Below are 25625 nucleotides of genomic sequence, written 5' to 3' on the forward strand. Positions count from 1 at the left end.
GGCATTGCTATTAGAGGCACCATTCTTACAGGGCACAACCTCAAAACCAGATTAGACACAGTCCCGTGCTAATGGGAGAGAACTCTGGTTTACTCCATCAGAGATCCAGCCATTTTGCAGCTCTTCCAGATACAACACTCACAGTTTCTTGCAGAGTCATTAACTCCTAGTTTATCTATTGGTAAACTTAGCAAAGCTGGGGCATGGATGAGTATTCTGGCACATTCATGCAGTTAAATTATTTGCATAATAATGGGACATGCATTTGGTCTGGGGCAGTAGGTATTTTGGACAATTCTCTACTGTTGTGTGGGAATCAGCATGGACTGATGACCACTCTGAAGAGGGCCTTGGGACAGGCTGCTCTGTATTGGAGGGTAAGAGAATTTTAGGACATGAGCCATGACATAGAAATTTACCTTATAATTCATGAATAGGGTTAAATCTGATGAATTTGCTGTTATGCCTGTGCCAGAATTATTTAATGAAGAAAGACAAAAAAGAAACCCACCCTACTTTTTTATACTAGTCTAATGCATTGGTTCAAAAGTATTTTGGATGCATATTTGCTTTTTCTACATTCCTAATAAGAAGAAAATCTGGATTGTTTATTAGGTCTTGGATACCTGTCCTGGGGTTACTGTATGATACTGTATTCCCTATCATCTGCCCTTTGCCAGACATGAATCCTATGCCTTTCTGTGTCTTTAAGCTGGGTCCTAGAGAAAGGGAGGAAAAAAAAGTGAGCGGCTTTGTGTTCAAGGACACAGATATACATGCCCCTGCATTCCTGGCTGCTGCAGAGCGGAGGAAAGCATCTTCCTGCTTTTCCCAGCTCACAGCTCTCTGCAGCAGGGAAGAGAGTGGCATTCTCTTGTTTTTTAGCTAGGTTTTAACTAGTTTGTTAGCTAAAGCATGGAGCCTGGGGCTTTAGTTTCTTCTTCTTCTCTTCTGGACTGTTCAGCAACACCAGAACATCATCCGGGAGACCCTACACACCAGCCTGGAGGGGCCCACGCTGAACCCCAGCTCCGGAGAGGAGAAAGCCACACCCACAAATGACTCTGAGCTCTACCCATGTTCTCTCCACAGCGAGAGGTTTTATTATTTAGCAATTTTTTTCCCCATGCCTGCGTGCACTTTACTTGTTAAATAAATAGGTTTTTTCACTTTTCCTAGGAGGAATTTCTTCCCGAACCTGGTGGGGGAGGGATGGCTGTAACCTGCCTTCTATCAGAGGATGTTCATTTTGGACATTCCTCCGAATTTTGTCTGTAAATGTGAAGAAACTAGAGCCATGCAGCTGGATACCTTTAAACAATTAGAAGGATTTATCTAAAATCTAGCTTAGTCTAACTATCAGGTCAAACGTAAATGAGCTTATGTCTAAGTTTTGAAGAGAGCTGGAGTTTTGTGAAAATAATTTGTATGAAACAACTGCTAATACAATGCCAAGCCTTGGTTCTACCTTGCCATGAAACGGAGTCCAAGTCTACATCTTATGTTGACTTCTGAATCTGGGAATAGATAATAGCGACCATCAATTTCCTCAAAATATGTTCCTTCCATCCAATTCCTCCAAGAGTAATATCAAAGTACAGATCCAAAAGGTATTTATGGATAACAAGTACTTACATGTAACCTTTGAATTTACTGAGATCATTGTTTGGCATTTCAAAGACGATGGTGTTTTGGAAAAATTTGGGTTCAAACACAGTCTCCTGCAAGAGAAAACACAGTGAGAGAGACAAATCCAATGAGTACTTGAAATGCTAAACACTAAGAGAAGCTTAATTTAGACCACCAGGGCTTGGAGCACTTGCCCTAGAAGGAGAGACAAAGTCATTTTTGCTCATTCAGCCTGAAGCAAAGCTTCAGAAGGGCTGAGTATTTCCCCCTCTTGGAATAACAACTGGCTGGAAGTGTTCAAGGCCAGGCTGGGCAGGGCTCTGGGCAACCTGATCTAGTGGAAGGTGTTTCTGCCCATGACCGGGGGTTAGAACGAGTTGAATTTTAAGGCTCCTTCCAATCCAAACCATTATGGGATTCTATGATTCTATGAAATATTCAGATTACTTAGAAAAAGAGTAGTCAACCAAGAGCAAGCTCAAATGTAAAGAATTTCAAGATTTAACAGGATTTTTGATTATGCTAGAAGACTTATGTTACTGGCCAGGATGGTATAATCATAAAGAGACCACACATTTGAATGAATGTATCATAATCAAATAAAATGAAAAGCAAGACTAAGCATAAAACCCCACCACCCAACACTAAAATGAACAAACAAATCCAGAAGGGGGAAGGCAGAAGAATAAGCTCACACTGCTTGGAGAGACAAAATGAGACAAAGCTTTTCAGGCTAAGGGCTCACTCATACAGAGTTTGGAGTTGAGCATGATTTTATTTGAGTTCCCCAGTGTTCAGGGAAATGGCTTGGGGTTTGGACTACATGAAGCGGTCCAGAAAGCAGTCAGCACGAGAGGTACCTGACTGCCATAAGTGGTGATTTAGTCTTAACTGAAAAATACACAGAACTTTGATCTTTGATTAAGAAAATGTAATAAAAATGGGATGTGAGAAATGTGAAAGATGATAATTATTGCTGTGCCACAGAATTTTTAAAAGAACTGAAGCTCACTTAATATAAAATCCTCTGTTGGGAAAGCTGGAAATAAAGTCTGCTGCTGGGCCTCCCTACCTTTTTCTAATACAAGCACTGTGCTTTAATGTTTACATTATTTTCTCTCTCTTGTTCTTTTTTTCGTAAATGAAACATATATTCTTTTTTTTTATACTATATATATATACATAAGTACAAAAAAGTAGAGCATAGATAAAAAATTGTTGGAGGAAATATACAAGCTTCAGGAATATAAGGGCATTTTGTATACCTTCTGATCCTTGTGGCTGAGTATTTTTAGAATGCCTGTTAAGAGAGAATTTTCACCTCTGCTGAATCTTGTTCAACTCAGTGAACTTAACAGGCAAATCAGTTCATACTTGGTTTTGCCAGAAGTATTTGTACAACAGGAGAACAGGAAGATACAAAAGTCACAAAAGTCACCTGGAATGTTCATTGCTAAGAAAGAAAAGTAGTAGGCTTCTAGATAGACAGGGGTATGGAAGAATGATTCTTCTCTCTAATTTTTTCTCTTTTGGTGACAAGAATTTTGTGTTTTAAAATCCAAATTAAAAATGTCATAAAAGGAAAAAAATAATAATCCTTTCTCTGTCTTTTACAGATAGTTGTATTCAATATTCCTAAGCATATCACAGAATCAGAGAATGGTTTGGGTTGGAAGGGACCTTAAAGATCATCTTGTTACAACCCCTCCCATGGGCAGGGACACCTTCCACTAGACCAGGTTGTTCCAAGCTCCATTTAACTAGGCCTTAGACACTTCCAGGAATGGGGCCCCCAAAACTTCTCTGGGCAACCTGCATCAGGGCTTCACCCCCCTCAAAGGGAAGATCTTCTTCCTAATATCTCATTTAAACTTACTCTCTGTCAGTTTGAAACCATTCCCCCTTGTCCTGTCCCTCCATGCTCTTGTAAATAGTCTCTCTCCACCTTTCCTGCATCCTAAACTGAAGAACTAGCCTCAGTTCATATGTATTTCCTCCCTGTTTAAAGAGTCACTTTATAGACAGACATATCTGAGGGGGTTTTATGCAGTTCATAAATCACAGGACTAAGCAAAGCTCAAAGAACAAGGAAGAATTTGGCACACTAAAATCTGCATGTGTGATATTTCATGAGCTGGGTTTTTTTATCCAATGCACTGTTTACACAAACATACTACAATAACAGGGTGATACAGGTGGCTGTATCAGCTCTGACCTTCCCGAACAGTGGCTGTCACCATGGCCAGAACTGCATTCCACTCTGCTAATGTAACAGGAGTTCTTAAGTATGGACACTCCCAGGCATACAGTTTATCTCAATAACAGCTCAAAGTCTAAAGAAAATTACCATGAATAGGCAGTCTGGGGCATAATTTAGCACGTGGGTATTTTCTGATGTGAAGGAAGACTTCCTCATATTACGAACAACTGAGGCAAAAGTTTGCATTTTGTGTAATGGTAGAGCACCCTGTTCTCCTCTAAAAGCAAAAATAGAAAACCTAACATGTAAAGTAGGACTACATGACAAAAATGCAGCATTTAAAAAAATGTTAAGTAGCCAGTTTACTGTTTTTCTGCTAAATAGCTACATATTAAAAATTTCCAGTGTTTCTCAGGAACAAACCCTCTCCCTAATCATCACTGGAAGGCACTGGAAAAGGCCTGTGCTATGTGCCATAGCATCCACAATATGAGAAAGCCCTTAACTGTCTTTGCAAAGTGATTTCCATTTGAACAATGAGCAAATAACACTGGAGTACAGCACCTGATCCCAACTGGCCATGGAAATGGTGTGCTTTTATTTAATAAGTCTGGTTGCTCCCTGGCAGCTGTGTCCCACACACCAGTAACCCCAAAAGTCTTCCTAATGGCAGTGGTACTAATTGCTAAATAAATTAATTTAATTCCTAGAATTACCTGTGAGATTTTATTTCCTGTCTGCTGGACTGATTCCAATGGAAGAAATTCTTCCTCCTCACATGCTACCACTCCTTAAACTTGTTCTGGGTTATTTGAAAAACTGCCCTGCTGTGTTTTTAAAGATACTTGAAAATGTAAAAACTCTCCCTAAGTCATATTTTCTAGTTTACTTCAGGTTTATCCAACATGGGCCACGCGAATATAGCACTAAAGTGTAAAAAGGAAATGATACTGTCCATGAAAAAAAATGGTGATCTTAAGCATTCAAACTGAATCACAAGCTGATGTCAAACATATAACTTAAAAAAAAAAAAATTTACCTTGAGGTCCTATTAAACTGCTCGATCTACTCCTACACAGGATTCCATTCTTAAAATTTTTCCAACCCAATGTGCCTTAAGCAGCTCCCAGTTGAGCTACCACATCTCCACCTGCCTATGAAGTGTGTGTGGTGTGTCAGCCACAAAGGAGACAGAATCCATAAGGAAACGCACGGATGCTTTGGCAGGGAACCATGAGCTTTCCTCCAATTCCCATGCAAAAATAAATCCCTCAGTGTAGTGGCTTTGCTGTGGCACAATGGCCATAGCTGGAGACAATATGCCCGTGGGCTGCATTTTCAGACTCACCTGGCTGCTGAAGCCCATCACAACCTGGCGCTGTTTGAGGTTTGTCTCCCCATCGAGGTTGGCAGTTTCCAGGTGGCAGATCCCGTTCTGATCAGAGGAGTAGAGCAGCAGGATATCTGCTGGGATGATCTCGTTACACTGCAGCTGCACAAAGTCCCCCACTTTGACATCTTTCCAGCACTTCTCCACATAAGCGTGTTCCTCCCTGTGTATTAAAAACATATCATGGGTGATAAGTGACATTAGGAAGGCAGGACTGCTGACTTGTGGGGCTTCAAAAAGAGAAAATAGAAGATAGGGGCACAGTGATTTTTTTTTTAAGGGACACAGCACAGAAGCTAGAAATTAATGATTCAGACACTTCCATAGCACCACTTCACCATATGTCATATTCAAACCAAATCTTTACATGGAATAAAAAATATACAGCAAAAGTTCTCTTTCATTCTAGCACTAGTCCTATAATCTGCACAGCAAAATGTAGAAAGCAGTTCAGACTAACAGCAATACGTTCGAGTCTCTTATTGAAGAAATTTAAATACTTCACCAAAACCTATTGTTTTTGACCACACGACTCTTTCCCAGGTACTTTCCAAGATCAGTATATAGATCCTGAAAGAAGAAAACTGGTACCTCAGCCACGCTTGCCTCATGTCTTTCCAGTTTGTAACTCTCAATAGGTAATTACAAATCTTGAGCTTAATATACAGAAACAACTTCAAAAGGTAAAAGAGCTGACAAATGATCCCTTAGTATTAAGCAAAAAAAATACAACCAGAGCACAAGTTTAATGGAAAAGGTAAAGTGAGAAACAAAGAGCTTCTAAAAAAAAAGAAAAAGGAAAAGAAAAAGACCCTATGGGATTCAAGGAAAATAAAATACTATTTCATCAACAAACTAAGTTCAGCAGAGTTTTTTTGACTTTACATTTTCAATAATTAATCCTTCAACTGCTCTTAACCATCTAAGCAGACCAAAAACTGCACAATAAACTTTAACATTAGTTAATGGGAAAACTGCACTGGCAGCAATTGCTTGGTTCCTCTAACTCCTTGAGAGGAAATTATTTTTTCAATATAAATCATTGAATCACCTCATGCCTTGCTCTGTGAGAGGGAAATGCTCATGATACTTCACCAGACAGACAATAAAAGTCCTTTTGTAATGACTCATTCTCATTTCTGGTTAAGTTTTTAATCATCCTCATCTATTGCCTGGAGAATACCATCTTTCACTGAAGTGTTTATATCATGAGAAGGGGAGCAGTGATAGAACAGATAAAGTGTTTTGCTACAGTTCAAAGCACACATCCAAGCACTGCTTCACAGCCAGGCCAAGGGATGCTTCCTGCTAACCTACTTTCCTGGCTTTCTGCAAAGCAAAGCCAGCCACAATGCTGCCAGGCAAACCCTCACACTTGGCTTATGCCCTTATCTGCAAAACAACATCAACTAACAGTTATCTGTATAGGTTATGCAAGAAGTTAAATTCTGCACATTTCCCAGTGGCACACACTTTTTACTCAAGAAAAGAACCCCTCAACCTAATTTTTTGAATCCCTTTACTGCTTCTTTTGAGGCACTTACTAAACTATGGGGTTGTAGCAATATTTTTTTCATGTTACATTAATTTTTTTCCTGTATTTTTCATTCTTCTTTTTTTTTCTGACTCTACTTACCTGCATGTCCTTTTTCTTTTGCTCAAAAACAGACATAAAAGACCACACGGAAGAACAGAAGTTTGTTCTAAGTTAATTAGATGTTTTTTAAAAAATCTAACTAAATTTCTATTTGAAAAGTATTTTAGCAAGTATATGCCGAGTATTTAATCCTCTACAAAGCAGATACTAAGTTAATATACCAAATCAACTATGTAAGTACTAATCCTTTCCATGCCAAACACCCTCTGAATAGGACTTCTTAATGTTTTTGTTTAAAACATGAAAGAAGGAGTACAAGATCAGTTTAGAGGAAGTAGATGTCTTGTCTTACCATCCTAGACATCTGGATGCCATTTATAGTTTGCATATTATGTTTACTGTCACTTCTGCAGAGCAATCCACCTCTGTGTACGTCAACTCTTGTGCAATTCAGAAGTTTACAGAATATATTTCTGATTTTGTCCTCTCATAAAATGCTATAGAAGGACCTTGTCCAGCTGGCTGTGTTCTGCATCAGCTGAAAGAAACCAGACTAGCACAACTAATCCATGGAAATCACGGACTTGTAATATTTTTTCAATAACTCCCCATGAAACCTACATACATGTAAAGCTTCAGGGTTCTACCCAGTCACTAATTACAGAGGAGAGAGTGAGTCAGAAAAGCCAAATGATGTCTTTCAGATCAGAGGAAAAGCCTTACTTAGCACAGGGACTACAGTTCAGGAATTGCTAAAATCTCAAACCTGCATTCAGGTGAACTGACTGTCCCTCTATCCCAGTGAATATTCAAAAAACACACATTTTCTGCTCCTGAAGAAAACTCTTTATCTGGACTTGTAAGATGAAAAATTTTCTATAGCACAAAGCTTTTCTAGAACATTGTAGGGAATTTCCAGCAGATGAAAGGAAGAAAAGTACTTCATGATGAAACTGGTGCACCCCATGGCAGCACTGGCCTAGTTGTCTAACAAGATTTTTCAGATGAAGCAGTTTCCTTTCAGCAATTCCTGTAACTGGGAACACTGCCCATTTTCTGTTCAGTGATTAAAGTTCATAGCACAAGCTCTGGTTGCTAAATAAACAGAGGAGCTTAATAAATCCAAGATGGTCTGACGAGAAATATATGAAAAGGGCAAATGTATTGAACTTATAAAATAAACAAGGTGTGGTGATTTTCAATAGGTGGGAATCTGGATATCTGATTCATATAGCATGTGGCATCAGGGCTGTGGCACACTGAAGACAGGATGTAAGATAAAAATTCCTCAGTCCCTTCTCTCTTTTACCAGGCAATTTATCAAAAGCACACTCAAAAAGTGTTCCCTTGTTAATAGATATCATGACGATGCCCATCAGAGTATGATAGTGCCAATGAAAAGAGGCCTTGAACATTCAAAATGACGTCTGCCAGTGCTGTTATTGAACTCATCAAATCTGACCAGAAGGCATGAACTAAACAGATTTTATTAAGTCATTTCTGGGAAAAAAAGGACCATAAAAAGATCCTGCTGCAGTTGGAGACCACGGGGGAACTTAAATAAATTATTGACTTTGTGTCAACAATTTGATTTTGCTTTCTTGGATTCAATAAAGATAAATTTCAAACAAAAACTGGATCAAAATGGACGGTGAATGGAAGGAAATAAAAATTATTGTTCTGCTATACAGAAAAGATTGAATAAAAGTAATTTTTTTTGTGCACTCCACAGCATGTGTGTGTCCTAGACTGCCTTAAAGAAAGATCTTCAGAAATCTTTGTTACCTAGAAGCATTTTATCGGATAATTAGTCCAGTGAATCTTATTCCCTAGAATTACTGCAAGCTCCATCTTGGGATCCTTTGCAGTTTGAAATAAAGATATTGTTTGCTCTGCACTATACCCCCCCCACCCCGACCCAAATTGTCACCAGGTCATGACAACTAGAAAAATGTATCAGTGTCAGTGTCATCAATAGAGAAACCGACATATAAATATTTTTCTGTATGTAAATTTGCTAGAATGCTATATTTGAAAATGGCCTCTTTCAAGAATCACATATTTTATAAAAAATGCCAATATTCCGGGATCTCAAATCACACAGCTGCTTACCCTTCACAGTCTATTTTTGCAAATAGAAATTTCGCACACTTTTATGCTATCAAAGATTATCAGCTTTTATACGCAAACTCCTCACAAAACATTTTCAAAGATCACTTTATGGCCATGACCTCACCATTAGGAGCTACTGCCACAAAACAAAAAAACTGACAACAAAGGAGCAGATTTAGGACTCGAGGAAGGCTCAAGATCAAACAGGAACTGATTCTGAAACCTGTCCATAGGTCAGAGTACAGCACAATTGGCTGATAATGTTCTCGAGCTGCAGATACTGTTTGAGCATAGGAAAATGCCATAGTATACGTGTGGGTTTGTCACTGGCTCCTGCCACGATCTCATCCCAGAGTGGGAGGGGTTTTTCATGTCAGCACATCAGCCCAGCAGCACCAATGATGTCATTTAGCAGTGGCCAGTCCTGTATCCAGCCCCAGCCTTTCCCCAGAACGCCAAACTCTCAGTATTTGAACACTATGTTAAGACAGCAAAAGCCCTTTTTAAAATAATAGGAATGAAATTTTTCTAAAGTCTAATAAAGTACATACACTTATATCATACTGGCATTCCAAATTCCTCAATGCTAATAACAGATCTGTGGATACAAAAATGCTGTTAGCAAGGAATTTTCCTACTTCTTCTAAACTGTGGGATAATTTTCTTTCTCATGAAAGATAATAGCAGAAATTCTGTAAACTAAGAACACCTGCAACCTTGTAGAATTATGTTTATGGTACAGTAGAAAAATATTTTGACAATGGATGTTTTAGGATTTTAGCCAATCCCCCCAAGGAGTGGCTGATCCTTTGTCCAATTAGACTATGAAGAAAAAGTCTATAAAAGAGTTTGTAAAATAATTAAATAAATCAATCTTGCTGCACAATTCCTGCCTGCTGGATCTTCTCTCCTCCTCCCTACGGCTGCGGGACATGGTAATATTGACTGTGGAAATACAGATCCTATCTTTTTATGTGCTTAAACTGCCTATAGCATCATAACAAGTAACTTCTCATTGATACAAGCCTATGCTCAACTTCTGTAACCAACTGAAGTTTACATAAACTTTAAGTACCAGAACTTTATAAAAGTATTATTTGTTCATATAAATGGTTTTGGATTTCTTTTAACTCACCTTTGAAGAAATAAAATAAAATAGATGTAAACAATGTGTTGCTTAGATTTTACTAGGTTCATTTTGTAAATTGTACATTATTGTATTTAGGAAAATCTGGGGGTTTTTACTGCCTTGAGCAAAATACTGTTACAATTCTTCTTGACACCAGCTGGAATGAACAGATAATTCCAAGGTCACTCACTTAATGTCTCTTAATTGTTAGCATTAGTTTCTAGGGACTCTCATTAACTTGTGAAGTTTCTGGAAAGCATAGCCTACATCAGCTTTTTTGGTAGTCATATCCTTATATGACCATGTAGCTCTTGAGGTCACATGGTAGAAACCTGCCACTCTCCAGGTTTTAAAGGTATTTTAAAAGTTCAGACAGGTAGATGAAAATGCCATGAGGCCATGATTCTGCAGGTCTCTGAGCCAAACCCCACAGATTCTCATTTAATTGGTTCTAATGTTTAGTCATTAGCTCCTGCTGTCTGCTGTCTGCTAAGCCATTGCACCTTTTCTGTGAAGCAGCTTTAAATGCCTTGGCAGGTAATAGATCTTGAAGAAAGCTCTGACAAAGCAATACACAAACCAGTGGTAGATTTAGTAATGTATTTTATGGATTTTCTTCCACAGAGACCAGGGATCTTCTCTGTAGCAATACACCGTGACTGACAACAATTACTAGCTCACCACTCTTCCACTTTCAAATGGTGGTGCCTGGACCAGCTGAGAGAAGGTTTGCATTTAGTCAGTTCAGCATGTCCCATAATTCTTCACAATGCAATCATTATACCCCACACAAGGTTTTTTAATTTGTTCACAATTTTGGTACCACTGGTTTCAAGCAGTGTCATGGTGACGTAACAAACCTGACTATACTGTTGGATAAGGACATTTTCTCAGCTCACTGGGAGGTTGAAGAATGCCTCAAGCAGAAGGTACTGTTTGTACCTGTACTCGCTGCTAATTCAGGTATCCACAGCTAAACTAGATACAAAATTTCCACAGTGCATGAAGTACAGACAAAAGTTGTAGGGATGACAGAGCAGAGGATGCCCATTGCCAGAGAACTACACACTCATGCTTGACATTAGGGGGGTAGTAGCTTGCAACTAATCCAGGTTCATGCTTTGTGGCTGTCATAGGACTGCACCTATTCAGAAGGTGTTCAGTCTCCAGCTGATGAGATTTCTGCACTGTTCAAGGAAGGTACCACTGTGTAGACGCCTTGATATTGCTATGCCTGAGAAAATTGATTGAAATTTTGCCTGTGGTGAGGTTTTGAGTGGGACACAGGCTTCAGACCTTTCTTTTTTTGTGTATAAAATGAACCTACTAAAGCCTCCAGCAGGCTCCTAATCTTTAAAGTTATGCTTTGTCAGAAAACAAAAATAATAAAGCAGAAAGAAAAGGGTCTTTAACAAGTGAAAACTCACTGCTGCTGACCAACACTTTAAATTAAGTGTTGGCAAGAAATCTTTCTGCTCACTGTGCCCTTGGCAGGATGGGATTTTCCTCTCATCCTGCTTTCTACTTGACAAAATTTCAGGTTCACCTTGGGTTGAATGACTTGCATATGATATTTCTGAGTCCAGAGAAAAATGGTTTTCTTTGAACTCTGAGACTTGACAGTAGGTCAATTCCTGTTTTCAAGCATGTTCCCTACCATTTTCTCTGCTTTCTTCCAGATGCCCCACACTGCCCCTGGTCACTGCATCCCTGGCCAGTCCCAGGCACTATCCCAGACATGGAGAGCATGCATGGGAGGTGCAATCTCTCCTCCTTTCAGAAATCCAGCAGAACAGAGCATATGAAAGAGGTTCAAACAGAAGGGCAGCCTTTGCCTTTGCTACCCAGATTCCCTAAGAAAACATAAAGTACCCTGTATAAATTCACTTGTAGGCAAGCAAATCTCCATTTCTGTCAGAGAGAAAATTGCAGCACAGAATTACAATACTTTAATTGACTGAAATATTTTAATTCTCTTTCAAACCACTGAGTCCGGCTTAAGCCACTTTCAGCTTTTCAGCTGAAACACATTTATGAGTTCTTTGTTTTTTCCTTCTTTCTATACCTCTACTCTAGGGCTAACCCAGAGTAAGTGCTGATGCAAAAATCTTAAAATGTTCTAAAATCTTACACTAAGCAGACAAAGAGTCAGAGTGAAGGCCAGCCTAAATTTTTTGTACCACAGACATCAGTGGACTTAAGAGGAAGAGATTGATGCTTGTAGGAACTACCTGAAAACCACAGGGCCTGAAAGCATTACAGAGGAACTTTCTATGGAAAGAGTAATCAGGCTACTTAGGATGCCTGTCATTTAGGATACCTACATCTCCAAATGCTCCACAGGATGATTCAAGGCATATAAACAAGGCTTCTCTGAGTCACTGTCTCAGATATCTGAATTTAGGTTCTTAAGATTAAGCAATATGAATAGCTTAAATAATGTTAATGTTTTTGTGGCTGTTGTGCCATACTGAACTGTGCATAGCCCTTGCATTTGTATCTTAGTGTCTACCAAAACACTGAGGAAAAAATAGGTTAAATCTCCCAAAAAAGTGAAATTGATGCAAAAAACTGTCTAGATGCTATGGAGTATTTACAGAATTTGAAATAACCCTCGGGGTATAGTACAGCCAAGCTATATAATAATTACATATCAATTAGTTCCTTGAACATTATAGAACTTCAAGAAAATGAAATACTAGCTTTTAGCAACTATTGTATTGACATTCACTTTCAGGTTTGTATACCACATTCAATGCTGGCCTGTTAGTAAGTTAATGACAAACTGAAGAGAGTTTTGAGAAAAATAACCATGGTAGGTTTGGAGGGACTGACTGACAAGAAAGATGAAAAGATCAATCTGAACCAGTCTTGACTAAAAGGTGTCAGGGTGCAACAAAATTAATGTGATAAAAATCACACATATTTGAAGATTATAATTAACTGTTATGGATGTAGACTAACTAATTAGGGTTGCATGGAATCAGGTGACTTGAAAAATTGAAATGCAATTAAAGAGGGATAATAAAGCATAGTATCATAGAAAATGCTTTGGCATTTTGTAGTAACGGAAGTCTACCTTGCTTGGAAAATTTTAAAGCAGACAAAGTATATTTTAAAGAATGCCATGAGACAGCAGGCATTTAAACACAGGTCTATATCATCTGCAATTCAATTTTTTGTTCTCTCCTTTTGGTGTTGTGTGATTTGTTCCAACAGCACAGCAGTTTGTCTACAGAGTATGATTCCAAAAGTTTTGGTTCCAAAAGTACAAACTCTTCAATCAAAAATCTAGGTTATTGCACCTCCCCAAGACACTTTATTACCTATTAATTTTTCTCATTTTTTCAACTAAACATTGTTTAAATACGCTACTGGAAGTGTCTTTTCTTTCATTTGACCAGAAGACTAGATTTCCCATTCCAGCTGATCTGTGTGAAAAGAAAATTAGAATAAATATGTTTACAGGCCAGCCTATTTAATTTCCCTTGCTCTGTGTTGAAAGAAGGCAAGTTACTGCATTTCCCCTTGTCTTCAAGAAAGTTTTAGAGAACATTCAGCATTTGGAAAAGTTTGGTTTGCCTTTGTATTTCTTTTGGAACAGGTGCCAGAGTCTTTATTAAAATCTGAAATAAAGACAACATACACTCCAAGATTACCTCTTAAAATCTAAGTAATATTTCATCTTAGGATGGAAGATCAGTTGTTCTATTAAAAATAACTGTTGGTTGCCACCATATTAACAAAATGTGCAGTGTCTCAAAAAGACTTTCACCTATGTTAAAACAATTACCTGTTTTCAGCAGATGATTAATAAGGAATAAAAACTAGAAGACATCATGCCCTTCCAGGACTTTGCGACTAGCAAGAACAAGAAATATCAGCCTCTGAAAGCACCAGAGAAGCCTGATTTAAATTATTCATTATATAATAAGCTGTAGTGACTGATCTAATGGCAATTGTCATTACTCACATTTTTTCCAGACAGGATGAATGCTGTAGTCTGAAGCCCTTCTCATTTTCCTTTCCCTTACAGCACCTTTTTGGACCACAAAACTTTGGTGCAAGACAAGATCCTAGACAAGACTGATTGATAGATCAAAATCTTTTTTATTGGATGGAATAACCAATTTTAAGGCAGGCCCATCTCGTGCTGCTGCATCACAGAGCACTCACAACTATAACTTGGATCTGGATTTGAAGATATGTTGCAATTCCATCGTGGACATTTTTCCCTTATACAAAACAAGTTTTACTGTATTCCCTTCTTCTCATGTTCCCATGGTAAAAGGCTTTCAGATCTAAACTGACATAGTTTCTGTGTGTAAAGAGGAAATAAATAAGATCCCTCTGGGGATTTATTCATTAGCACCTACTGCCCCACCTATTCTGTCCCATACTGGTTTTAACAAGTATTAACAATTAATCCATTGCCTCATGGGCTAATGCAACACTGGAAAAGCTAGAACATTCAACCAGATTGAAATCGCAAAGATAGGCAGAAGAGGCAGTTTGCCACCCTACCCAAAGAGCTACCATTATTGACAGTCTTCACCATGGAAGAGAAGAAATCTTAAATCCACATTATTTAGAAACTTATAAAATGCCAGCTCTTTTGGAAAAGTTGCAAAGGAGAGCAGTGCAGTTTTTTTTTTCTTACAAGTAATTTTCTATATGTGGGCCTAAGTTTAGCCCCTAAACAAGCAAACCTATTGCTTTCCTGCTTAACTAGCAGGACATAAAAATAAAAACCTGACAAACACATGCAGAAGAAACAAACAGAAATGACAGCTCCATGTGATAAAAGCCAGAGTTCTGCAAGATCTTGCTCGTGAAAGCACATGTTATATAAAGCATTGCTGATTAATTTGAGGGATGACAGGCACATTCACGGAGATGGAAAGTTTTGCACTTCTGACTCCCAGATGTGATATTTTGTCAGGGAGAAATAATTTGCTACTTGCTAACAGAACAGTTTTGATACAACAAAACATAATTTTCAATCTTCTGAATGTCCTAAAAGCAAGAAGTCATGAAACAGTTTGAAGAAGTGAGCACACACACATGTAATTAATTCGAGATGACTAAACAGAGGCATATATTACTATCTTTCATTTTTATACTGTGTTTTTACATGTTCATTTTACATACTGCCTAAGAACGAAAAAATAACAGAAAGCTACTCAACAATGTAGAGTAGAAAATAGAATGTATTTCAAAGGGCCAGGTTTATAAGAGATTTCTTGGCATCTAAGAATGCAAATAAGTCCCATGACAGATCTTGTTCTGTGCTACCTTATATTGATAGAATTAAAGCCTCTTGAAAATGTCTTAGAAATTCAGCTGCTTGTAGCTCTTTAAGCACCTATTTTCAGCACACTGCATGTCTAAGAGGCTGATAGACACACCAATATAATGAAACTCACACTTAACTTCCCAGTACAAAAATGCTTTAAAAAAAAAAATCTTTCCCTCCATGAGAACAAATACCAGGTGATATATAGTAGCCATGACTTTCCCCTATTTCATCTAATGACTGATTTTTCAGCAGTTATTTATTAATTTTTTTAAACAAAAAGCCTCACCATTGATAAAAGATCTCGAGCCAATGTTTTTGGTAATAAAAGCTATACGAAGCTCACCTGCTGTAAATGCAGCATCCCATATTATTGATTTCTTTGTCTAATTTATACCGCCGAAAGTCCTCCCAAGCATCTTTAATGGCTGTAATGGTCATTATAACACAAATTGGGATCACAGACACCTCTGGTTGGAAAGCATTTACCACTGGCACAAAATTCAGCAGTGCAATGAAGACAAAATAAATATTGGCAAAGCGGTGAAACTGCTCATACATATTTTTAGGGAGGAAAGTTAAGATGGTATATTTCGTGGTCTTAATTTCATTGGACTCATAGTATCTATTCAGATTTTCCTTCCCCTTCTTACTTCCAAAGGGAAAATTGGAGATGATCACTCGTTTATTTTCATTTTTCTTCTTTCTTTTCCTTATTTTTCCTCTCTTCTCCAGCTCCTCATTTTGGATTTCCATGTCTGGAGCACCACATCGGCAGCAGGCTTCCTTGAAAAAATGTTTTTTCCATATCATTGTAGAGAAGCAGCCTGGAACAATTTTCCTTGACATGTTGTTTTCCTTTCAAAAAGTATCTTCAAGATGAAAACCAACAAAGTTAGAAGAGTTCAATAATCCAAATGAACTCCCAAGCGGTGGAGAGAAGAGTTGATATGTCCAAAGCCCAGGGCTTCGTCTTTCACTCCAACCTCCACCTACCCAGGGACAGGGATCATCCTGACTCAGCTGCACCAGGTCCTAGAGCCTGCTGGGGCAGCTGCACCTCACGTATGCCAAAAGCCTCCTGAATGTTTTGTTCTTCCTATCAGCAGATGCCTGGAGGCCCCGTTCAGACCATTTCCCTGGCAGTAACTCTCTGCTATCATGAAGTGTCTCTGCTTTAACACAGAGCATAGGCACAGCTGAGAACATACACACAGTTTTCACAGGTCACTCCCCGAGTTTCAGAATGACTTTATAACCCTGGGAGTTGCCAGGAAGCTCAAAGGTAATGGGTAGAGCTCCACGTCCCAGATGTCAACAGAAGATTGCTACAAGCCTCAGTACAGACAGTATTTCTCTTTTATTTCATCTATCTATTGTTTGTTTTCATGACCATAACATGGATTATTACTAAACAAACAAACAACCCCCATTCCCCCAAGCCAAGTAAACCTATGATTTTGTAGTCAGAGGAATAGCCATAAGCAAGTGAAGGGCAATGTGCCTGGATTGCCCTTCAGACTGATCCTTCTCCCCGATATACCCCAAACCTTCCTCTCTCACCCAGATACCCCTTCCCCTTTGATCCTTCTTCCTCTGACACATAAGTATGTCAGCACAGATGAGGGCTAATTTCCAGAAGAGTTAATCACATGTATGCAAACCACAGCAATTTCTTTTCTCTATGGCCTGGGCTTAAGGGCAGATGAAAAAAGGAAAGCACACAAATATTTAAACTTTTAAACAAAAACTCCTATTTGCTTCATAACGTAGTGACGAGTTAGGCAGTCTCAAGTCAAGTTAGTACTTGGACAAGAAACTGATGAAATCGAAATGTTGCAACAAGAATTGCAGTGAAAATATTTCTCTCTTCTGACTCAGTATTGAGCAAACAGCTGCCTGCAGATGTTGTACCAGCTCCAAAGCCAAGCTAGGCTGTATTGATCTCTCTGTTTACTGGAAGTCCTAGAACTTTTTCCATCTCTTGATTATGATTCACCTTGAATGTAGTTGATCATTAATTTCTGTATTACTGGTTTTAGCGTGAAACATCTGAAAGACATGGCTCCAATTTTCTTAACAGCCCCAGTTTTCTGTTCCAGACTTGGGTAAGTTTCATTTATGCTCCAGATCCTTCTGCTATCAGGAAAGGATGTTGTATGTGTTGGCAAGATGCTTTGAAAACTTAGAATGAAAACCTGTATATATCAGCACACACTGCTGTGATATGAAACAAAGCCTAAGTGATACTGAGATGACTTAAGTGAGCTAAATAAGGCATTTTTAAAGGTAGAAAAAAATCTTTTGTAACAGTTTTCCCAAACTTACAGTACTTTGAAAGGTCCGTGAGAGAATTACTGTAAAATCAGATGAGCAGTTTCTACCATAACAGAAGCAAGTAAAAAAAAATGATTTAGTTTACTTACTTGTTGTATACCCTGGTTTTAGTTAAGTCTATTGTCTTATCATACTGGTATTTTCTGTAGTGTTCAATAACATCCTTAATCATGTTGGCAAGCAGCACCACAACCAGAGGCAGCATTGTAATCTCCCTATGGAAGACTTCCACTTGTGGGAACCAGTTCAGAACCACCAGAAAGAAGAAGTAAAGCTTACCCAGCCTGAAAAGGTATAAAAAATATTAAAAGTAGTCAGAAATTAGAATGTATCCTTTCTTTAATGAACAACCCCCATTCTGTGTCAAAGGAACTTTAATAATTTCACTCCTCTACCCTCCTTTTCCTTTCTCCAGAATGAATTGATCAGCTGCTTTTCTTTAGAGTCTGTGAGATACATTTTCATACTATTATAGCTAACTCCAGTTTTGTCACATGTTAAAAACACTATTTATCTCTGGGATCTCCAAGGTCTTTAATGACCCCTCATCGCTTCAGTCTTGAAAATAAGCACAAAGTCAAACAAAAGCCAACCAAACCTTAAAAAACAAACCAATGAACTGTGGAAATGTTCCCATCAGGAATCCATGGAGGATTCTGCAAATGGAAGGTCAAATTATGAGAGGGCGGATCTAGTATACAGAATAAAAATTTCAAAGCTAGAGATGGATATACAACTTCCATTTATCTTTATTGTGATGATGGTTCCCTGGGCATCTTTTTATTTACACTTGATTATTTATGCTGGGGGATTTACACAATTTCAAACCAGCACTTGGAAAGAAACCTGACCTAGCACTTGCACATACATATATACTATTTCTACATCGGTAGACAGTCACTTTCTGACATTAAAAATAGATCAAAATTGAGCTGCTGAAATCCACAGAATTTCATAGGTGTCTCAACACATCCAATTAATTTTTTGTGCTCTTAAAAATCAGAGGTTTATGCAACACAAAACCAGAAGGATTTTTAAATAAAAACTTTATTTTTTTGCAAAGAGAACTGTTGCAGCATTCTATTACGAAAGCTGGTCACAGCAGTGGTTAAGGACTCCCAGTGCTTACTTGCTTTAATCCACAATTTCAGAGTCAAATGAATTTTGTTACAAATTATCATCACCTAAATTTTAGTCCTGTTGCAACTACAAAAGCAGCCCTTCTCCATCACACTCAAATATCACCATTTCAGAGAGAGTTTTTGAATCTCACAGATATTGAATGAATTTTTTTACCTGTGAAACTGTCCGAAAAGGTTTTGGGGCAGAAAAGTGAACCATGTGTATTTTGTTTCCAGAATATTCCTGTTTCCAGAATAAAATGCAGAAGCTTGTTTCCAGTCTTTCCACTGTCTCCCATTGTCAGGTAATACAATCCTTCATTTGTTTAGAATGAGTTTTGGTTTGTCTCTGACAGAAAGTAGCAGTAGTGTTGATTCTGATAGAGCCTGGGAGGGACTTTGAGCTCCCAGTCACTGCCAACGGTACAAAGCTGAGTCCACAGACAAACACATTTGCAGCAGGGATGGCAGGCTGAAAGACAAATGCATGACAAGTGCTGAAAACTAATTCCATTCTGGCAGAAAATTCCCTTTATGTTTTGCAAGCAGAGGTTTAACACAAAGACAAGTCTCCTGCTCAGTGCACTGTATGTTCTTTCATCTCAGAACTTCTGCAGAGAATTTACACAATAAAAGACACAACAAATCTTCAATATGACAAAATCTATTTCTATCTCTGGGGACCAGAAAATATCTAAAATCCATTTTCTGTGTCTTATAAAGTCAATTTAACAGAGGTGAGCAATGGCTTTTCCATCATGAATCCTGTATCCTATTTTTCAAATTATAAAGTGCCACCAAATCTATTCAGGCATTTTTCTTATGTGTTGATTTGGCACAGCCCGGTTTTTTGGTAGTGGGGGGGAGGGGGGAGGGGCACAGAAGTAGTTTCTGTGAGAAGCTGCTAGAACCTTCTCTGATGGCTCTGAAGATGGACATGCTGTTGGCCCAATTAGAGAGAGGTTGTTAACACATCTGTGATGACATACTTAAGAAGGAAATCAAAACCAGCACATGCACCGTTTTCTCCCAAGGGGTGGCAAGGCACTGCAACTGCCGCTATCCTGGGCCAGCGTATGGCGATCCGCAGCCGCTGCCATTTCAGTGTGGCCCACAGTGAGCCTTGCCTGCCTGGCTGCCTGTAGCCAGCCGTGCTGTGGGCAGAAGGGCAGGGTTAGCAGCATCTTCTCCTTCCCGGTGCACTGCATGAAGAGAGGTGTTAAATACTGCCAATGCTGTGGCAGCCACCACCACCCGTGTGGTAGTGGAGGGGCCATGTGGCCAGCAGTGGAAACATGGCAAGTGATTCCCCAATGAAGAACCTAAACAAAATCAACCTCTTGGCACTACAGGATGCTGCAAGAATCTTTGAATTAGTGGAACTTGTTAACAATAGTACCTATGGGCAGCAATTTTTCTTCTAGATAGAGAAGAGGAGGAAGTGAGGACATGTAAGAGAGAACAACATGGCAGCATCAAGGTCAGTGGAGAAGGGCAGGGAGGAGGTGCTCCAAGAGTTGAAACCAAAGTTCCTCTGCAGGCTGTGGTGAAGACCATGGTGAAAAAAACTGTCCCTCTGTAATCCATGAAGTCCACAGGAGATGCAGAGATCCACTCACAGCCTGTGGGAAAAGTGCTCACGCCGGAGTGGGTGGATGCCAGAAGAAACTGTGATCCAGTGGGAGACCAGAATAAAGAGAGAGGGCCACTGCTTCCAGAAATAGAGAAGGAGACCCCTTGCTTCCAAACTAGAGCAGCCTATCCTTAAAGGACTGCAACCTGTGGAGGAGTGACCCACACCACAACAATTTTGGGAAGACCATTTATCCCGTGGGAGGCACCCACAGCATAATAAAAGAAAGACTCCTCTCCCTGAGCAAACTGAAAAAGAGCTCAGTGATGAACTGACCAAAACCCCCATGCCCTGTCTCCCTGTGCTGTCAGTGGGAAAGAGGGAGGGGCTGCGGGGGGAAAAGGTTTTAAAGGCTTATTTTACTTCTCATTATCCTCCTCTGACTCTATTAATAATAAATTTATGTTGTACTTTTAAATTTGAACCTGTTTTGCACTTAGAGTGTTTTCCTCCCAGTCCTTCAGTCATAAGCCTTCATTAATTCTTTTTTTCCCTTTCCTCTGCCCAACTATAACAGAAAAAGGTGAGCAAATGGCTTTCATGGGTGCCTGATGTTTAGCCAGCGTCAAACCACAACATCTTAAAATGTCTGACTTTCTTACGATACTTTTCCTGTTCATTCTTACTTATAAAGGGACTGGTTCAGGTGTTGAATCTTAATAGCTCAGATAATAAAGAACTGCAGTATCAGCTTAATCACATTTACATTCAGGTAACAGTTTTCCAAAATCTTCAGAGAAACCTGATTTGAAAGGAAAATGCCAGCCGGCACTAAAATAATGGATGTTTTATGGGTTGGAGAGATAAAGGAATTAAATCTCCCAATACTAATCCTATTATCATTGAAAACTTGTCTCCTGATTCGTACACACATCCACAACTGCAGGTGTGATCCAGCGTGCCAGATGCTTGAGCTCCAGCCATGCAAGCATAGGTGCTGTTATGCTCAATCTAAACATAACAAAATCTTGCTCCAACAGCGTGAGTTTGAGAACTAGAAGCTGCTGTACAATGACAAGGCACTAAATGTGCAAAAGCAAACCAGAAATGAAAGGCACTGGCCTTATACAGCTTCAAGGTTCCACTGAACAAAACGTGACTGAATCCACCTCATTTAGACTGGGGGAAATACAGAGTATGTCACCCTCTTTGGAAAAAAACCCCCTTAATAATATTTAATAATATGTACAAGTTTGAGTCTTGGAAGAAGAGAGAATTACTCTGCCAGTGTGCAAATGAATGAGTATTTGACTGAAATCAAAATTACATTCAACATATACTGTCTTAGAGCCAGCATGTCCTTACAGCGTAACCTTTAAGGTGCTGAAAGACCTAAAGTGCAATCAGTGGTGCTGAAGGATTTTATAATGAAAAGGCAGAAATTCCATTGTTGGTGGTTACCAAAAGACACACAGTGAGCACTCAGTGAAAACATTGTAGCCAAATGATGCAGCTCATATTTTCTAGGCTAAAGGCTAGACACCTGGAAAATTTTTTCACCTTGTTGTTGTTCTGAGCAATTAACTCCCCAGTTGATTTCAGTTTAAATTAAGATCTGAACAGTGGATGGAAAAGTGACCCAGACACCTATTGTACTACATACATCTTTCACCACATTATACATATATATATATCTTCATATATGTTGTAGGTGACAGAATTACACACTACCTATCAGAGCACCTCATTCGGTATCTGAGATACATCAAGGTAGCTTGAAATTCCTTAGAATTTCTAAATAAAAAAAGCTATAGTTTCAGGCATATTGCTAAAAATAAAAGCAGACAAGATTAATTAAGGCAGCTTTACACATAATAGAACCATGTCTTCCACAACTTCCCCTGGGAAACTTTCTAAATCTTCACAAGTCACAATTAGGCAAGCCTGCTTGACATTCAAGAGGGCGTCTCTGCACTCCATCTTAAAAAATTTCTTAGTGTATAAATGAATTAATGAAATGATTTTGTTTTATTCACTTTGGAAATCAGCCCTCCTCCTGATTGTCTTTGAAAGGCAGTGGTCAAACAGTGTCATATCCATGAAGAGAGAGGCCAGTTGCTGCCATCAGGAAACTGAATGTGTTGCAGGAAATGTAGAGATGTCCTCACAAACCACACAGAACCAAGCAAGTGTTCTGTGGAGGGAATTACATAACTGGATGCATAATCAAAGCAGCAAGATAATGGCATTCTTGACCTGTGAACTTCAGTGCTGGGAGTGAAAAAGTAGCAGAAGCAAACAGAACTTGTTGTTTCAGATCACTAAAACCATAAAGGATCCTAAATGTGCCATCAATATTAGCAGATCACCTAACAGGAAAAGAAGAAAGCACTCAAAGATATGTCCTTCTGTAAAATGACAATTATCTATAATTCAGACAACTTCTTACAAGAATATTCCAACTCTTTGGAACTTTGATGTGTTATGTCATCTTTCGTATGGCAGGAAATCCACAAAAAATATTGCATTCTTTTTGGCAATATATTTAATGTGTCTGTCCCGACTCTGAAAGACCTTCTTAAAATCCATTTTCTGCAATTCTAGAATGTTTTACACACTTATCTGATTTATGTTTTCACAGAGATATCATTGAAAGAACCCATGAAGTGTGGATTTTTTCAACATACTTTTACTAAAGTAGCTGGCTTTCTTTCATCTGGTTAGTGAAGCTTCAGCACCACAATTCATATCCTGAAAGAGAAAGATTAAGGTGATGCAGACTTTTCCAACACCATTATGTTTGGGATTTGCCATCTATTCCACTTCAGCATAGTGATTACAACAAGTGCTTTTTCCAGTGCTGGCACATTTAGAACTATTGCAGCCTTGCCTGAGCTCCGCTTTGTCAGCCACTTCTGAAATCCTGCCTTCGAAATGAATCAGTAAGCTCCTGCTTGATTTCTTACTGGGATTTTGAGGCTTTGCATGGGACAAGGTCAGAAAGAGCAGCCAGGGCTGCAGAAAGTTGCACTGTGCTTAGTCACCCTGTCCCTGTGCAACAGGATGAGAAATATATGGACAACCCATTGCTGAGCTGCAGCTCAGCACCTGTCAGGCTTGGAAAGGAGGGGACAAAAAGAACTCATCTATGTCCTTAAATTCACTAAAAGCTAGTATGTAGGAGGCAGCCACTTCACGTAGCTATGCAGAGGAACATCCATGACACTTTCCCCTCTATTCCTATATAATCATGACAGCATAAGCTTTTAGTGTCTCATTGTCCAGTCTTTTGTGAAGTTTCAGTCAATTAATGCTGTTATCGTAATTCCCTAATCGAAAACCTAAAACGTTTCAGTTTCAAGGAACTATTTACCCTCTTTCTATTCTATTACTTACGGATGCACTGTGGGCAGTTTTCAACAGGGCAGACAGTTTTCCCATCTGTAACTCCCACATGGTTTTCTAGGAGAAAACAGTGCAATCTAGCCTAGGACAAGTCCTTGTGTAGATGCCCCTCAAAATTTCTAGACCCACAGAGATATATTCATTATTGTCATCGGTTAGCAAGCATAACCCCGGAAGTGAGTCTTTTGCAAAGAGGTGCTTACAGCCTCCTCTATGACCTGACAGAACCTACCAACTGGCTAGTGTCAGGGTCCCTCCCCCCACCATGTAGCCCTGGGAGAGGGGCCCTGAGGGGAGACACAGGGTTTCCCTGCCCCTGGTCAGCCTCGTTCCCCATTGGTTGTTTTGTGTTCCCCTGCGCGGGCAAGGACCCTCAGGTCCCGTGACTGGGGGCAGTTCTTTGGCAGATCCCAGCCATGCGGCTGGAGAAATAAACATCTCTGAAACATCTATCAAGAATCAGCCTATATATATATTTCTTTTCCACGGGCCGCCTTGTTTGATATGCGTGTTACAGTAATCCCCACCATAACAAATGGTAGAGAATTGCTGGCAAGACACCAATCCCTAAGGACAGAAAATTCGTGAGTAAAAACCACTCTAGATCTCTCTCTTCTGACCTTGGTTTGGATATTCTCTCTGGACTATGGAAGAATCATGGGAAATGCATCTCTCTGAAACACAGAAAGAAATGTATCTAGAAGTTAAAGAAATCCTTGGAAAACAAAACAAGAAAATATTTGTTCTGGGAGATCTAGAACATTTTTTTAACTGGATTTTCAAAAATTTCTTCTATATTTCTCGAGACTTACTTTTTGATATTGATCCTCCTGGAACTAACCTCAAGTGGTTTTGGTATGAGATCTGGGATAAGATAAGGGATCAAACAAAACATGGACTGCGACAGAAGCTCTCCGTGGATCAATTGTAATCAGTGAAGCTCTTGAGGAGCATTTGTATGGTCCCATTACCCCTAGAGCAGAGGATGGCCATAATCTCGTAGCCGACACCATGCGGCAGCCATCCCAGGAGTGCGTGACTGCAGCTGTGCCGGCGGAGGTGCCTGCACTGGATGTGCCCAGCCCCCTCGGGACCCCGCACCTTATCGCAGACCCCATCCCTGTCTTGGGGTCCCCTGCCACGCGACCGCGAGTGAGGGATTGATGCTGCAGGTGCCACAGATGCTGTGGGCCACGTGCAGCAGAGAGGCGGCCCCCAGGAGCAGCCAGGAACCGGGGGTCGGCGTGGAAGCCTGCTCTGAGCACATGGCTCAGAGAGCCCTGTAAAGCGAGAAGCGGCGGTTTCCATGTGACACGAGAAGCCGCGCAGCGCAGCGCCGAGCTGAAACAGGGCCGCTCTCAAAGCAGCGTGGAGTTGGCCGGAGCAGAAACCGCTCATGGGGCGCGGGGCCGGTGGCGATGGCAACACAGGGCCACGCAGAGCCCAGACATACGCCGGAGCAAGCGCCGCTCGGAGAGCGAGGAGCAGCTGCAACGCAGGGGCCTGGCCAAGACGTCAGAGTTGGCAAGGCGGCAGTCACGCGGGGCCAGCAGCCATGACAAACACGCAAGCACGTGATAGGAGAAGTTATAGCAACAAAAATCACAGGAACTGTGAAATGGTACAATGTCAAAAACAATGATGGATTTATAACACGAGATGATACAGGCGAAGATTTATTCGTCCATAGAACTGCCATTAAAGGGAATAACCCTAAAAATTACCTGCAAAGTGTAGGAGATGGGGAAGTTGTACAATTTGATATAGTACAAGGAAAGAAGGGTTTATAAGCAGTGAATGTTACTGGGCCTGGAGGTATTCCAGTCAAAGGCAGCC

At 39.8% G+C, this 25625-nt stretch overlaps 1 protein-coding gene and 1 long non-coding RNA gene across 4 annotated transcripts in view; one reads left to right on the forward strand and one right to left on the reverse strand.

The window, feature by feature from the left end:
* Positions 1 to 17915, reverse strand: part of ATP10B (ATPase phospholipid transporting 10B (putative)) — a 60629-nt gene extending 42714 nt beyond the window's left edge. Inside the window, exons 1-3 of one of the 3 annotated variants that reach the window (XM_032124988.1) lie at positions 17780 to 17915; positions 5178 to 5382; positions 1636 to 1721 (exon numbers count right to left, since the gene is read on the reverse strand). In XM_032124988.1, coding sequence (XP_031980879.1) covers positions 1636 to 1721; positions 5178 to 5382; positions 17780 to 17895 — 407 coding nt within the window. In that variant the 5' untranslated portion in view covers positions 17896 to 17915. Of the gene's footprint in view, positions 1 to 1635; positions 1722 to 5177; positions 5383 to 14030; positions 14366 to 15699; positions 16570 to 17779 lie in introns of those variants that run through there. The other 2 variants (XM_032124987.1, XM_032124989.1) reach the window with 2 other exon arrangements.
* On the forward strand, positions 17278 to 20473 carry LOC116451481. The gene is made up of 4 exons (XR_004243207.1): positions 17278 to 17461; positions 17875 to 17982; positions 19049 to 19116; positions 20236 to 20473. It is a non-coding gene; the product is annotated as an uncharacterized LOC116451481 (long non-coding RNA).
* The last annotated feature ends 5152 nt before the right edge of the window (positions 20474 to 25625 follow it).

The sequence above is a fragment of the Corvus moneduloides genome, chromosome 15 (genome assembly GCF_009650955.1).
Source record: "Corvus moneduloides isolate bCorMon1 chromosome 15, bCorMon1.pri, whole genome shotgun sequence".
NCBI classification, from domain to species: domain Eukaryota; kingdom Metazoa; phylum Chordata; class Aves; order Passeriformes; family Corvidae; genus Corvus; species Corvus moneduloides.